This window comes from Elephas maximus, chromosome X (genome assembly GCF_024166365.1).
Source record: "Elephas maximus indicus isolate mEleMax1 chromosome X, mEleMax1 primary haplotype, whole genome shotgun sequence".
Lineage (NCBI taxonomy): Eukaryota > Metazoa > Chordata > Mammalia > Proboscidea > Elephantidae > Elephas > Elephas maximus.
Genome location: NC_064846.1, coordinates 21133375 through 21149679, shown reverse-complemented (window position 1 = coordinate 21149679; position 16305 = coordinate 21133375). Strand labels below are relative to the sequence as shown.

The following is a 16305-nucleotide window of genomic DNA, read 5'->3' as shown; positions in this document are numbered from 1 at the left end:
ATTTTTTCTTGTAATGATCGTGATGATTTTTTTTAGAAGCCAAAGCCCCATCAACAGTATCAGACCAAGTGTCCTTGGACCATTAAAAAGAAAAGGTACTTTTATCTACCAGCAAAAATAAGTTTTTTAAAGAATTGGTTGATTGACAATACATTTGATAAGTTACTAAAGGCATCTCATCTTATTGAGATTAGCTCTACTGGGAAGTGGGAAATGGGTAAATAGAAAAGGAGATTGAAGTTTAAAACTGTGTATTTGTGAAAAATCCGTTAAGGTGGGAAAGAGAAAAAGAAGAGCAAAACTACAGGGAAAGAAATTACAATATACTTAAGTGTTCTGTATGTTTTAGATTAATTAGTAGTAATCTTCCTAACAGCATACCTAACCCAGCATGCACTTATCTACTCTAAGACTAGTTAAGACTAGGTAAACTCTGGAAAACACTCTTTTCCAAACCAAGCACATTGTTCTATGACAATGCATCGATGACTAAGCTTAAGGGTTTTTGCCTGTGCAAAAAATGTTTAGGCTCATGCTGAAGACAACATTCAAGTAGTACATCAACATTTCGGTTTCAGAGCTGTTAAGAAGTTGGAATCACTTGAGTATTTAACATGAAGTAGTTTTAAATTGAAGACACCCTGGTGGCACAATGGCTAAATCGCTCGGCTGCGAACCAAAACGTCAGCAGTTCGAACTCACCAGCTCCTCTGAAGGAGAAAGATGTGGCAGTCTGCTTCCGTAAAGATTACAGCCCTGGAAACCCTATGGGGACAGTTCTTCTCTGTCCTATAGGTTGCTGTGAGTCGGCCTCGACTCGATAGCAACAGGTTTGGTTTTGGGAATGCTTAAATTGAAGGTAGTGTTTTATCAAATTAAAATATCTCTCTTTTAGGACATTTGTATGTAATATCTTTTATTATATTGACAGTACCTGGAATTTTCTTAGAATTTATGATTTTAAAAATTGCTTTTATATGTCAATGTTGACATAATAGACTTGGTTTCTGCCCACAGTGTCTTAGTGGGTGTGGCATGTCTCTGACAGCCACACAAGCCTTTTGTACTTGGTTTGCAGCTGTTTGGGAGGATGACTACCGTGTTTCTTTGAGGTGTCCCTGAGGGAACGCTAAAGCAAATCCTGTATGTACCACATAGTCTGTATCTTAAGTCAGACCCTCTCAAGCATACCCTATACAAATTTGGTCAAAGTCCATCTTGGCCAAATGCAATAACAGATAAATTTTATTTTATTTTTGTATTCTGGAATATGGATATTCCTCTCTGAAACAACGAACTGGGTCCTACTTGTGGCCCATTAATGCAAATAAAATATGGGGAAAGATGGCATAAAAATCAAAAAGAGTTCATGAAGGGGAAAAAGTAAATAGAATTAGGATTCTGTAAAGTGAAAGAGATGAGGCATTCCGTTGTAGAATTCTCGCCTTCCACGCAGGAGAGTCAAGGTAGGTTCCCTGTCAACGCACCTCATGCGCAGTCACCACCTGTCTGGCAATGGAGGAGGCTTGTGTGTTGCTATCATGCTGGACAGGTTTCAGCTAAACTTCCAGACTACAGTGGACTAGGAAGAAAGGCCTGACAATCTACTTCTGAAAATCAGCCAGTGAAAATCCTATGCATCACCATGGTCTGATCCACTGTACATGGGGTCACCATGAGTCAGAGGCGTGTGTGTGTGTGTGTGTGTGTGTGTGTGTGTGTGTGTGTGTGTGGAGGAGAGTGTGAGATAAAGAGTCTCCAAGCATATCAATGCATTATGGTGATAAACAGCAGTGACTTCCAGTAGGAACAAGCAAGAATAAAAGCAGGAATTCTGAGAAATCTGCAGGTATCTACCAGTTGCGTATGTTGTTTTACGAGTAATACTGGACTTAACAAAGAAAATTTAAATTTTATTCTATGATGATTTTGTTTTGATTTGTTTTTAGCTGAAACCAAAAAGGAGAGATGAGTAGTTTTTCTATAACGCTGTAAATGTAGTCTGACAAGGGACAGGATAACAGACTTCTTTTGAGCTTCACGAGCCCTGATTATATTCCTAAGGAAGGTCTATAGAGCCTCTAGGGATACTTTTTCAATGGGAAGGTGACTTTAGTGTTCTTTCTTCCAGATATATTCCACCTAGAAAAGTTATGGGCTCGAATGTCAGTTTTTCTCACTTCCAAGCATTAGTTAATATGAATGTGAAACATTGTACAGGTTTTAACATTTACTTCAAAGTGAAGATTAGATAAATACAATTTTTTGAGATTAGATGTTTCTCCTTAATTTTTAAAAATATATTTTGTTCATTTGTACACTATAAAATAATTTCTCTAGTTTATTGTGTGTTATACTTAATAGCAAAATAAAGGTAGCAACAACCTAAAGGAATGAGATTAAATTATGGTGCAGCCTTATTACCTATAAAATCATGTCGTAGAATAATAGCTAATAATATGAGAAAATGCTAATCGTTAGAAACAAAAAGTTGATTACTTATTGGTATTATATACAGTAAACAACAACAAAAAAAAACCCAAACCCAGTGCCATCGAGTCGATTCCGACTCATAGTGACCCTATAGGACAGAGTAGAACTGCCCCATAGAGTTTCCAAGGAGCACCTGGTGGATTCAAACTGCCGAGCCTTTGGTTAGCAGCTGTAGCACTTAACCACTACACCACTAGGGTTTCCATTATATACAGTATGAACCCAATTTTGTTTAAAAAACAATTGTGTATACACACACATATTCAGGAATTTATAAAGACTGGTTATTGCTGGGTAATGGTAATTTATATATTTTTCTTTGTGTTACCTGTTTTATAAATTAATAGCAATGAACAAGTAGTATTTTTGCAATAAAAAGGCTTAGTAAACATGTTTTAAAAACATCTACCTTGACCTGCTATTTTGTCATAGGTGAAATGGCACTTGAAGATCAACCAAAGAGATTTTCCAAGGCATGACCGACATGCTGTCTTTTAACACCACCCAACTGCCAGATACGAATGCGTAGTGAGTATTGACATGGCCAGTTTTTGCTTGGTTTTTAAGTCTACTCTAACCTTTGTATATTTTCAGAAGTATGGTACGTTAATTGAATTTTTTTTAGAAGTTATACAATTAATCCCAAACGGACACAATCAACTTTAGTTCTTTCTTACATGTGTGGGTGACATTGACATATGGTGAGTACAGTTTTAGAAGTGTGGTTTTGACATTAGGTTAAAGAGGTCTTGGAGAAATACATAAAAACGCATTCTTGGAAAGAAAGTCTTCTTCTGCCTATCTTTTCCACTTTGGACTTTTGTCTGCTTCTGTTAGGCTGAGAGTATTATTGAGAAGTATGCCTAAGAAAGCATGTCTTAATAGTCTAAATAGGAAATACAGTGAGTGTTTTGCATTCATGTGTAAACAAAGCAAAGCGCGCATAGGGATCTCTTGAATTCTATTATCGATGAGTGGCGTTTTCTTCCCCTAGTCTGTCTTCGGGTACCCTTGATGGAAACAGCAGCAGTTCTGGATCTTCTTGTCATTCACCAGCCAAACTCAGTGCTCTCACAAGCTCCCTGTGTCACCTTCTGGTTATCCATCTATTCTAGTAGATGAACTTTAAACCAAGTGATTCACCCAGCCCGAGACTCTCCTACCAGTGGAGAAACAAATAACTAACAGAGGGTGGAGAAATAACAGAACTGTATGATATGATAACTGTTGCCTACTGGTCTTTTTTCCTTTTCAGTGTTCTAAAATTCTGTTTTTCTATAGAGCTTGCATGTGTAATTCTTGTGTATGCCCATAAATTCAATGTACCAATATTTTCAAAGATGTTTTCCAAATATAAACTATGTATATTGAAGCAGTCATAATCTTTAAGTTGCTAAAGTCTAGAAACATGGTGCATGTTGATTTTTTTTAAATAATTGAGATTGTTTATGGGACTATATGCTGATGAAATATAATTTGTACAATTGATCAGCAAGGTAAAATGATTTTTTTTGTAGGTACTTAAAGCCATGCCAGTGTTTGATGGTATTTTCAGTAATTGCTAGTTCCTACGTGGTAAGGAAGAGTCACCTGTCAAAAGCAACTTTTAAAAATGAGCTAGTTATGTTCTACTGATCCAACTGTTTCCTATTTTGTACATAGATTCTTGGATATTTAATTTGGGGGGAAGGAATAGGAAGGGGAAGAACAAGATGAATAAAAGCTAATTGAATAGCAAGAAAATAATATGTAATTGGAGCTTCACTCAATTTGTACTCAACGTGATTACCCTTGATCAATTTTGTGTTCTAATTAAGCGTGGAAAAAATACAATGTTGGTAAACTGTGCTCTTACACATTTTTGTGTATTACCTTTTAGTCATCATCATGACTACTGATTTGATTAAATACAGGCTTAGTATGTTAGAATCATGTGCTTTCATCTATTCCCTGAGGACTATAAATGTTTTAACACCAGTTTCTTATTTAAAAGTCTTAAGGATTTTGTAATAGCCAAAATTGTGTATTAAAATTTTTAAATCTAAAGTAAGTGCTTTAAGTAAGTAATCAGGAGTATGAATTATAAACAGAAATGCATCCTCATGAAATGAAGTTGAGAATTGGCTTAAATAGCCTCTGCTAATGAAATAGGAATAGTTACCTAAAATATTTATAAAATTTTTCCCTGGTTATTGGAGGTAATCAGGATGATGCCCCCACATGGGAAAAAGAATTTTTGTGACACCAAGAATTTTTTGACCATGGCCCTGATGGAATGGATCAAAATGGGTATATATATGTGGGGGAGGATTTGCTTCATCTATGAATAAATGAAACTGAATTATTTATGAAATGACTGGGATCATGATGCTCTCCTAAAACTGGGACAGGATTCTACAAATTGCCTTAAGACAAGTGAACTATAAATATTGCTTTTGTCACTCAGCTCCCTTGTTTGCGAGACCTTCGGTGGACCAGTTGTGAGCATATGAGGTGCCCTCATGGAATGAGGTTTGATGTTCCTTGCTGAAATTGTAGATCACTGACAGAGACAAAAAGGTCCACCTATGCCACTGACGCTTCAGCACAAAAATGTTTCACAGGATGTTGAAGTACAAGCAAAGACTAAGGGTGGAGAAAGTGAACAATGAGAGTGAGACAGCTCTGCAGTTATATAGTATAAGGCACTTTTACCAGTGAATCTTGGTAATCTTGACTTTCTCAATACACTTTTGCCAACTCAGACAATTTCTTTTGCTCTCTTCAGTTAGTTTTTATTGTTTTAGTTGTACACTAGAATGCCACGATGCACTATAATATGTTCAGTGTGAAGGATTCTATAGTTGGTTCTCCATTCTGTTTCCTTTCAAGGTTGTGTATTATTAGGATCTATCGCTTAAATGATTTTCCATTTATTGACTTTTACACCAAAGCAATTATAACTTTTACATGATGTTTTGTGGTTGATATTTTTAAATTATGGTAAAGCTGTATTTTTCATTCTAAATATGCCAAAGAATTGCCATGTCAGTTTTCCTTAGTCAAGGATTTGTGTTAGTTCCTTTGGGCTGCCTTAACAAAGTACCACAAACTGGGCGGCTTAAAATAACAGAAATTTATTCTCTCACAGTTCTAGAAGCTTGCTGTTGTTGTTAGGTGCTGTCGACTCGGCTCCAACTAATAGAGACCTTATGTATAACAGAAGGAACCATTGCCTGGACCTGCACCATCTTCACAATCATTGCTATATTTGAGCCCATTGTTGTAGCCATCGGTTCCATCCATCTCGTTGAAGGTCTCCCTTTTTGCTGACCCTCTACCAAGCCTGATGTCTTTCTCCAGCTATTGGTCCCTCCTAATGACATGTCCAAAGTAAGCGAGACAAAGTCTCGCTATTTTACTTATCTAGTGCTGCTACAACAGAAATACCACAAGTGGATGGCTTTAACAAACAGAAACTTATTCTCTCACAGTTTAGGAGGCTAGAAGCCCCAATTCAGGGTGCCAGCTCCAAGCGAAGGCTTTCTTTCTCTGTCGGCTCTGGGGGAAGGTCCTTGTCATCAGTCTTCCCCTGGTCTGGGAGCTTCTCAGTGCAGGGACCCTGGGTCTGAAGGAAGCGCTCCACTCCTGGCTCTTCTTGCTTGGTGGTAGTGAGGTCCCTATCTCTATGCTTGCTTCTCTGTCCTTTCATCTCGTGTAAGATAGAAGGTGATGCAGGCCACACCCCAGGAAAACTCCCCTTATATTGAATCAAGGCTGTGACCTGAATAAGGGTCTTCCATCTCACTCTTGTCCTCTTTAACATAACCTAATCTTGCTTCTTTTTTTTTTAATCTTGCTTCATTAACCATAGGCAGAGATTAGGATTTACAACACACAAGAAAATTACATCAGATCACAAAACGCAGGACAACTACATGATACTGGGAATCATGGCCTAACCAAGTTGATACACATTTTTGGGGGACACAAATTCAATCCATAACACGATCCTTGCTTCTGAGGAGCGTTCTGGCTGTGCTTCCTCCAAAACAGATTTGTTCATTCTTCTGGCAGTGTGTGGTATATTCAATATTCTTCACCAATACCACAGTTTGAATGCATCAATTCTTCTTCGGTCTTCCTTTTTTATTGTTCGTCTTTTGCATGCGTATGAGGCAATTGAAAATACCATGATTTCAGTCAGGTGTGTCTTAGTCCTCAAAGTGGCATCTTTGCTTTTCAATACTTTAAAGAGGTCTTTTGTGGTAGATTTGCCCAATGAAATATGTCATTTGATTTCTTGACTGCTGCTTCCACGGGCATTGATTGTTGTACCAAGAAGGATAAAATCCTTGACAACTTCAGTTTCTTTGCCGTTTAACATGATGTTGTTTATCGGTCCAGTTGTAAGGACTTTGTTTTCTTTATGTTGAGGTATTATCCATAGTGAAGGCTCTAGCCTGTTACTTTCATCAGTAAGTGGTTCAAGTTGTCGTCACATCCGGCAAGCAAGGTTGTGTCACCTGCAGGTTGTTAATGAGTCTTCCTCCAATCCCGATGCCGCATTCTTCTTTATAGAGTCCAGCTTCTTAGATTATTTGTTCATCACATAGATTGAATAAGGTGAAAGAATACCATCCTGCAACACACCTTTTCTAGTTTTAAACGACACATTGCCTTGTTCTGTTCAAACGACTGCTTTTTGGTCTAAGTACAGGTTCAACATGAGCACAGCTAAGTGTTCTGGAATCTCCTTTCTTCACAATGTTATTTATAATTTGTCGTGATCCACACAGTAGAATACCTTCGCATAGTCAACAAAACATAGATAGGTAAACATCTTTCTGTTATTCTCTCTTTTCCGCTAGGAACCAACTGACATCGGCTATGATAGCCCTTGAATCACCCCTTAAATCTTCTGAATCCAGCTTGAACTTCTGGTAGTTCCTTATCAGTGTACAGCTGCAGCCATTTTTGAATTATCTTCAGCAAAACTTTACTTGAGTCTGATACTGATGATATTGTTCAATAATTTACACATTCCATTGGATCACCTTTCTTTGGGATGGGCACAAATATGGATCTCTTCCAGCCGGTTGGGCAGATAGTTGTCTTCCAAATTTCGTAAGTCCGTGAGCGTTTCCAGCATTGCATTGTTTGTTGAAACATCTCAATTGATATTCCGTCAATTCCTGAAGCCTTGTTTTTTGCCAATGCCTTCAGCATGGCTTGTACTTTGTCCCTCAGTACCGGCAGTTGTTGATGATATACTGCCTCCTGAAATGGCTGAACGTCCACCAATTCTTTATGGTACAGTGATCCTGTGTATTCCTTTCATCGTCTTCCTCTTCTTTTTCGCTGCAAAGAAAAGCTTTATTATTTCCACTTGGTCTACAGCTTGGAAGAGTGCTTCAGGGTGGTTAAGAAGCTTTCTTGTAGCTGGAGGGAGAAGCTCAGGCAGAAGTCTAATGGCAGGGGAATGCAGAGGGACCCCTCAAAAGTCGCTGGGCTATAGAGGCTTCTGGTTGTGCTTGAGGGTGAATGTCTTGAAGAGATACTTGCCCAGTCCACACTGGAGGCTGGTCAGCCTGCAGAGGTTGGTCAGATGGTCACCCATCTGCTTGAGGAGTTTCACCTCCTCATCTAGGAAATGGCTCTCTACAAAGTCACAGACACAGGGATCTGTGCATGTAGAACCCACAGCACGTAGATACAAAAAGGCCTGATTCAGGTTCCTCTCAGGGCCATGGCAGCTTCCATGGCCTCCAGGGTTCTTCCCCTCTCATCTTGGGATGGTTTATGCATCTCCTGGAAGAGGGCGTGGCCGCTGCACTCGTTTTGCATCTTCAAGAGGTGCTTAGCACCCTTGTGTTTCTTATTCAGCAACTCATGGAAAAAGTGGCCCACACCTTCCAAGGTCAGATTGTCACGGTTGAGATAGAACCCCAGAGAGAGGTAGGTGTAGGAGGCCCATGCATGCAGGTTGTCTAGGCAGTTGATGGCAGCCTTCTCTTTGGTGGAATAATTCTGATGGATCTACGAGCTCATAGACAGTTGACAATTAGAAAACCCAAACCAAACCAAACCCACTGCCTTCGAGTCGATTCCGACTCATAGCGACCCTGTAGGACAGAGTAGAACTGCCCCATAGAGTTTCCAAGGAGCGCCTGGTGGATTCGAACTGCTGACCTCTTGGTTAGCCGACAATTAGAAGCTAACCAAAAAAATGGTGTTAGCTGGTCCCAGAAACAGGGAATGGCCAAGAAGATGGTCCCAGCGGTTGTGCCTGGAGAAGAGGCTGGAGGGTGGTCAAAGCCTGGAGGCAGCGAGTCCCTGGGTCTGTTCTGTCCAAGCAAGAGATAGATCCACAGGACCACTAGGCACACGTGTCCCTTCCATCTTTTTTTTTTTTTTTAAAGCTTTCTGCATCATTCACTTTTTTGCCTATAGAATCCTTCAATATCACAACTTGAGGCTTGACTTTTCAGTTCTTTCAGCTTGAAAAATGCCAAGCGTGTTCTTCCCTTAATACTTTACCTCGTCTTCTTGAACTCGTCTTTGAAATCTTCTGGAAGCCGGAAGCCTGCAATCAGAGTGTCAGCAAGGTTGATTCCTTCTGCAGGTTCTGAGGGAGAATCTATTCCATGCCTCTCTCTTAACTTCTGGTGGTTACCAGCAATCTTTGGCATTCTCTGACTTGCAGCTGCACCACTCCAATCTTTGTATCTGTCATCACATGGGGTCCTCCCTGTGTCTTTGTGTCTCTGTGTCTTCACGTGGCCCCCCTATAAGGATACCACTCATTGTATTCAGGTACACCCTAATCCTGTATGACCTCATATTAACTTGATTACACCTGCAAAGACCCTTTTTTCCACATGAGATAACATTCGCAGGTAACAGGAGTTAGGACTTCAGTATGTCTTTTGTGAGGACACAATTCAACCCACAATGTCAAAATTTTAGAATTTTTCTTTTTCTTTTTTCTTAAATTAGTTTTTTATATCATCTTAAAATGTGAGAACAAGACGTAACTATTGTACATTTAAGTGTTGGTATGTTCTTTTTTGTTTTGTATGTGTGTAAAAATATATACTCTTTTTGGATTCTCAAATCAGGGTAAAAACAATATGGTTCTTAAATTTTATAATCACTAAATCAGCCAGTCAAGTTTATAATTTCAAGTAGATCCAGTAAGTATCTAATGAATACTTTCTGTGTACAGGGAACTGTTCTAAAAATTGTCAGATATATGAAGATGAGTGAGATACTATCCCTCTCTTTAACCACAATAACACAAGTACAGAAATAACAATGATACAAGGCAGTCTATAGCTATACAGACACATATGAAAGGACGCGTGTTCTATAAAAATCGAATTTTGTTGTTGTTGTTAGGTGCTTTTGAGTCAGTTCCAACTCATAGCGACCCTATGTACAACAGAACAAAACACTGCCTGGTCCTGCACCATCCTCACAATCATTGCTATGTTTGAGCCCATTTTTGCAGCCACCATGTCAATTCATCTCCTTGAGGGTCTTCCTCTTTTCTGCTGACCCCCTACTTTACCAAATGTCTTAGTTATCTAAAAAACCCATTAGTTATCTAGTGCCGCTTTAACAGAAATACCACAAGTTGATGGCTTTAACAGAGAAATTTATTCTCTCACAGTCTAGTAGGCTACAAGTCGAAATTTAGGATGTCAGCTCTGGGGAAGGCTTTCTCTGTCGGCTCTGGAGAAAGGTCCTTCTCATCAATCTTCCCCCAGACTAGGAGCTTCTCAGCACAGGGATCCTGGGTCCAAAGGATGCGCTCTGCTCCCGGCACTGGTTTCTTGGTGGTATGAGGTTCCCATTCTCTGCTTGCTTCCCTTTCCTTTTATCTCTTGAGAGATAAAAGGTGGTGCAGACCACAGTCCAGGGAAACTCCCTTTACATTGGATCAGGGATGTGACCTTAGTAAGAATGTTACAATCTCACCCTAATCCTCTTTAACGTAAAATTACAATCACAAAAAACGGAGGACAACCACACAATACTGGGAATCGTGGCCTAACCAAGTTGACACATATTTTGGGGGGACAGAATTCAATCCATGACACCGAGCATGATGTCTTTCTCCAGGAACTGGTCCATCCTGATAACATGTCCAAAGTATGTAAGACAAAGTCTCCCCATCCTCACTTCTAAGGAGCATTCTGGCTGTATTTCTTCCAAGACAGATTTGTTCTTTCTTCTGGCAGGCAATCCACAGTATATCGAGTATTCTTCACCAGCACCATAATTCAGATGTATCATTTCTCCTTCAGTCTTCCTTATTCATTGTACAGGTTTTGCATGCATATTTTTTTGTTGTTAGGTGCCATCAAGTCAGTTCTGAGTCATAGTGACAACAAAACAAAACACTGCACAGTCCTGCACCATCCTCACAATCGTTGCTGTTTGAGCTCATGGTTGCAGCCATTGTGTCAATCCATCTCGTTGAGGGTCTTCCTCTTTTTCGCTGATGCTGTACTTTATTTACCAAGCATGGTGTCCTTCTCCAAGGAGTGATCCCTCCTGATAACATGTCCAAAGTACGTGAGACAAAATCTTGCCATGCATATGAGGCGATTGAAAATACCATGGCTTGGGGCAGGTACACCTAGTTCTCAAAGTAATATCTTAGCTTTTTAACGCTTTAAAGTAGTCTTTGGCAGCAGATTTGCCCAATGCAATACATCGTTTGATTTCTTGACTACTGCTTTCGTGGGCGTTGATTGTGGATCCAAGTAAAGTGAAATCCTTGACAACTTCAGTATTTCTCCACTTATCATGATGTTGCTTATTGGTCCAGCTGTGAAGGTCGTTCTCTTTATGTTGAGGTGTAATCCATACTGAAGGCTGTGGTCTTTGATCTTCATCGGTAAGTGCTTCAAGTACTCTTCACTTTCAGCAAGCAAGATTGTGTCATGTACATAACGCAGGTCGTTAATGACTCTTCCTCCAATCCTGATGACCAGTTCTCATTCATATAGTCCAGCTTCTCAGATTATTTGCTCAGTATACAGATCGAATAAGTAAGGGGAAAGGATACAACCCTGATGCACACCTTTCCTGATTTTAAACCGCTCAGTATCCCCTTGTTCTGTTCAAACAACTGTTTTTTGGTCTATGTCCAGGTTCCTCACGAGCAAACTTAAGTGTTCTAGAATTCCCATTCTTCGCAATGTTATCCATAATTTGTTGTGAACCAACTTGATGGCAGTGGGAGAAATAGGACAGAAAGGCAATATTGGAATCATCGAATCTTAGAATTTAAAGGATTTTAGAAGTCTTTTAATCCAGCTCTCAATGCAGGAATTCTTTTAGGAATTCTACACAGGTAATCTTTTAGCTTTAGTTTGAAATGTTGTAATCTCACAAGACAGTTTGTTCTATTGTTGGACAACTCTTACTTTTAGAAAGCTCTTACATTAATGGCAGGGAGGTTGAGGAATGCCAAGAATTGCCAGCAGCCACCAGAGACTAGGGGAGAGGCCCACAGAATGAATCAATGAAGACCCTGATTTGGACTTTTAGTCTCCAGAAGAGTGAGAAAATAGATTTATATTCTCTAAAGCCAAAAAGAGGGAGGGGGTGGATTTAGAATTTGTATCTAGGTGGCTTGCTTCATTGGCTCCTTAGAGTTGAGGCAAATCAAATGGGCTATTAAAAGCACATGAGTTAAGATTCTAATTCTGCATTAATCTTTGTCTCTGCTCCTTGAATTATTATTACTCCCACTACAGGATATATTTAATCTCATCTCCTAAATGAATTTTTAAAATTCACCTAGAAGCAACTATATATAAATATCCATGATGAAAGACATGTATGGTACTTTGGATATCTATGGGGAAAACTAATTACCACTTGCCTGAAATGTTTTTAAACATTTTAGATCTTAAAAGCTGAGCTTGAAAAATTTATCACATAGACTTCTCTGCCAAATAGTTTAAACTGTGCATTTTGAAAATGCCAAAGGACCATAGGTACTCTGGCAAAAAGGTAGCTTTGCTTCCCCCAAATTCCATGGTATTTCACAGATTTCTTATAATGTGGTTCTTAACCCAAGAGTAAATAAGATTGATTTTCACAATCGTCTATAGTGTGTTGGAGGAGAGAGTCATATATCATAGTGGTACTCAGAAACTTGCTCAATTCTGTTAATAGTGAGCAACTTAATGACCATGGTCTCTCAGAAGAAATGTATTAAATTAATGCAGGTATTAACTGAATCCTAGAAACTGACCCATAGCTATATGTATGAAATTGGGGATCTCTGTGAAGGAGCCCTGGTGGTACTATGTTTAAGCGCTTGATTGCTTACCAAAAGGTCAGCATTTTGAATCCACCAGTGGCTTCAAGGGAGAAAAGACCTGGTGATCTGCTCCTATAAAGATTACAGCCTAGGAAACCAACCCTATGGGGCGGTTCTACTCTGTCCTGTAGGGTCACTATGAGTTGGAATCGACTTGAGGGCACACAACAACGCAACAACGTGGCTTTACCAACAGCAACGTAAATTGGTAACGGGATTGCTCATGTCAGCCTTTTAGGAGAATGAACTGGAGTCAGGAGACCTTACTTGTAGCTCCATCTTTGCCGCTAGCTCTGTGTGACTCTGGGTCCCTTCACCTCTCTGGGCTTCAGATTCCTCATTTGGAAAATAGAGTTAAACTAGGTATTTGTCCCTTCTGCCTCTTAAGATGTTATCGATTCTATGAAAGCATCTGCCTTAATCTTTGCTAGCATGACAGTGAAAAGTCGTGATGGCTCTAAACTGCAGAATGCTCTAAGAAAATATTTAGGAAATTAGAGTGCTTTATACCTAAGATTTTTATTCTTGCTGGCAACAAGAAACTCATTTTTTTCAGCTTCATCAATAGTTTCCTCTCTCCTCTGCATTATGCATGATTTATGATGAAATGTGGAAAGCTAATTTCCTCTTAGTTTTTTGTTTTGTATGAATAAGTGATCCTCTCAGGATTTCCATATTAATAACAAGTCCCCTCAACAAAGCACTCACCAGAAAATTGTCTTTCTTCTATAACTACAGCTTGAGACAAAATATATACTTGGTATGTGTGTTTCAGAGAAGCAAGGGAGAGATGGCCAACAGCTACATCGACGATAAAAACTATACCCCAATACACCCTTTGGAAATGCTCAACTAGCACTAAAAATCTGACTATCAGCAAAATGGCGTTTTCTTTGTCCTTTATAATTATTATATGGCTACAAGAAAAGCCCTCTAACTTCAGTTTAGTTCATTTCTTGGCATAGCTCTTATGCTTGGTAACTGTTCATTGAACACAAACGAAAAAGGCCACACTTAAAAGTCACAAGCAGCTGGTTTGTGACTTTGTGCTGTGGAAGGAAGTATTTTGAAATTACTTATCCAGTAGAGGAACCTAATTATACTTTTCTGGTTTTGCCCTTCTGAGAGGAAGGGTTTGGTTTGCTTTTTTAACTGGACTTATTAAACTATACCGTCGTTTATGTTGAGTCCTCGTTTTGGACAATCTTTTCATAAGAACAGGGTCTTTGGAAGGGAAGGTGCTGAGGCCAGCATGGCAGGCTGTCTTGAGAAGTTCTACTAAAACTCCCTTAGCTTTAATTTAGAATACATTCTTATGCTACATTTCACATAGCAGATTAGCGGAGATTTTTTAAACTTTCATAATATACAAAACTGGTGACAGTCGGGGATGGATTCTTAATGTCCTTCTGGAGGTGATGGTTGAAAAACATTATGAATGTAATTAATGACACTGAATTGTCCATGTAAAAACACGCTGAAATGGCAAATGCTTTGTTATATATATATACCAAAATTAAAAAAGCCTTGAAAATGTGTGGAACTTTTAAAAAAAAATTTTATTGTGCTTTAAGTGAAAGTTTACAAATAAGTCAGTCTCGCATACAAAAATTTATATACACCTTGCTATATGCTTCTAGTTGCTCTCCCCATAATGAGACAGCATACTCCTCTCCACTCTATTTTCATGTCCATTCGGCCAGCCTCTGATCCCCTCTGCCCTCTCATCTCCCTTCCAGACTGGAGCTGCCCACATAGTCTCATGTGTTTACTTGATCAAGGAAGCTCACTCTTCACCAGTATCTTTTTCTATCCCTTAGTCCAGTCCAATCCCTGTCTGAAGAGTTGGCTTTGGGAATGGTTCCTGTCTTGGGCTAACAGAAGGTCCAGTCAGACTATCAAGTCTGGTCTTTTTACTAGAATTTGGAGTCTGCATCCCACTGCTCTCCCGCTCCCTCAAGGGTTCTCTGTTGTGTTCCCTGTCAGGGCAGTCATCGGTTGTAGCTGGGTACCATCTATTTCTTCTGGTCTCAGGATGATGTAGTCGCTAGTTCATGTGGCCCTTTCTGTCTCTTGGGCTCCTAATTACCTTGTGTCTTTGGTGTTCTTCATTCTCCTTTGCTCCAGGTGGGTTGTGACCAATGGATGCATCTTAGATGGCCGCTTGCTAGCGTTTAAGATCCCAGACACCACTCTCCAAAGTGAGATGCAGAATGTTTTCTTAATAGATTTTATTATGCCAGTGGACTTAGATGTCCCCTGAAACCATGGTCCCCAAACCCCTGCCCCTGCTATGCTGGCCTTAGAAGCATTCGGTTTATTCAGGAAACTTCTTCGCTTTTGATTTAGTCCAGTTGTGCTGACCTCTCCTGTACTGTGTACTGTCTTTCCCTTTACCTCAAGTAGTTCTTATCTAATTAGTGAATACCCTTCTCACTCCCACCCCTCCGTCCCCCATCCCCCCAAACCATCAAAGAATATTTTCTTCTCTGTTTAAACTACTTCTTCAGTTCTTATAATACTGGTCTCAAACAATATTTGTCCTTTTGCAACTGACTAATTTCACTCAGCATAATGCCCTCCAGATTCCTCCATGTTATGAAATGTTTCACAGATTCATCACTGTTCTTTATCAATGCGTAGTATTCCATTGTGTGAATATACCATAATTTATCCATTCATCCATTCATGGGCACCTTGGTTGCTTCCATCTTTTTGCTATTGTAAACAGTGCTACAGTGAACATAGGTGTGCATATAACTGTTCATGTAAATGCTCTTATTTCTCTAGGATATATTCCAAGGAGGGGTAGTTCTATTTCTAGCTTTTTGATGAACCATCACATCGATTTCCAAAGTGGTCATACCATTTTACATTCCCAACAGCAGTGTATACGTGTTCCAGTCTGTCCACAACCTCTCCAACATTTATTATTTTGTATTTTTTGGATTAATGCCAGCCTTGTTGGAGTGAGATGGAATCTCATTGTAGTTTTGATTTGCATTTCTCTAATGGCTAATGATCGTGAGCATTTCCTCATGTATCTGTTAGCTACCTGAATGTCTTCTTTCATATCCTTTGCCCATTTTTTAATTGGGTTGTCTTTTTTGTAGTTGAGTTTTTGCAGTATTGTGTAGATTTTAGAGATCAGACTCTGATAGGAAATGTCATAGCTAAAATCTTTTTCCCAGTATGTAGGTAATCTTTTTACTGTTTTGGTGAAGTCTTTGGATGGGCATAGATGTTTGATTTTTAGGAGCTCCCAGTTTCTGGTTTTTCTTCTGCATTGTTAGTAATGTTTTGTATACTGTTTATGCCATGTATGAGGACTACTAGCATTGTCCCTATTTTTTCTTCCATGATCTTTATCATTTTAGATTTTATATTTAGGTCTTTGATCCACTTTGAGCTAGTTTTTGTGCATGGTGTGAGGTATCGGTCTTGTTTCATTTTTTTGCAGATGGATGTCCAGTTATACCAGCACCACT

General features: G+C 39.3%; 1 protein-coding gene and 1 pseudogene across 13 annotated transcripts in view; one reads left to right on the top strand and one right to left on the bottom strand.

The window, feature by feature from the left end:
- The window catches only part of LOC126068991 (P2R1A-PPP2R2A-interacting phosphatase regulator 1-like), a 147030-nt gene that overhangs the window by 24894 nt on the left and 105831 nt on the right, over positions 1-16305 (top strand). For 3 of the 13 annotated variants that reach the window (XM_049871829.1, XM_049871828.1, XM_049871826.1), the window contains exon 5: positions 2926-3021. In XM_049871829.1, the coding sequence (XP_049727786.1) occupies positions 2926-2991 (66 nt within the window). In that variant the 3' untranslated portion in view covers positions 2992-3021. Of the gene's footprint in view, positions 1-36; positions 890-2925; positions 5294-16305 lie in introns of those variants that run through there. The other 10 variants (XM_049871834.1, XM_049871831.1, XM_049871830.1 and 7 more) reach the window with 8 other exon arrangements.
- LOC126068989 (ferritin light chain-like) lies at positions 7922-8523 on the bottom strand (annotated as a pseudogene).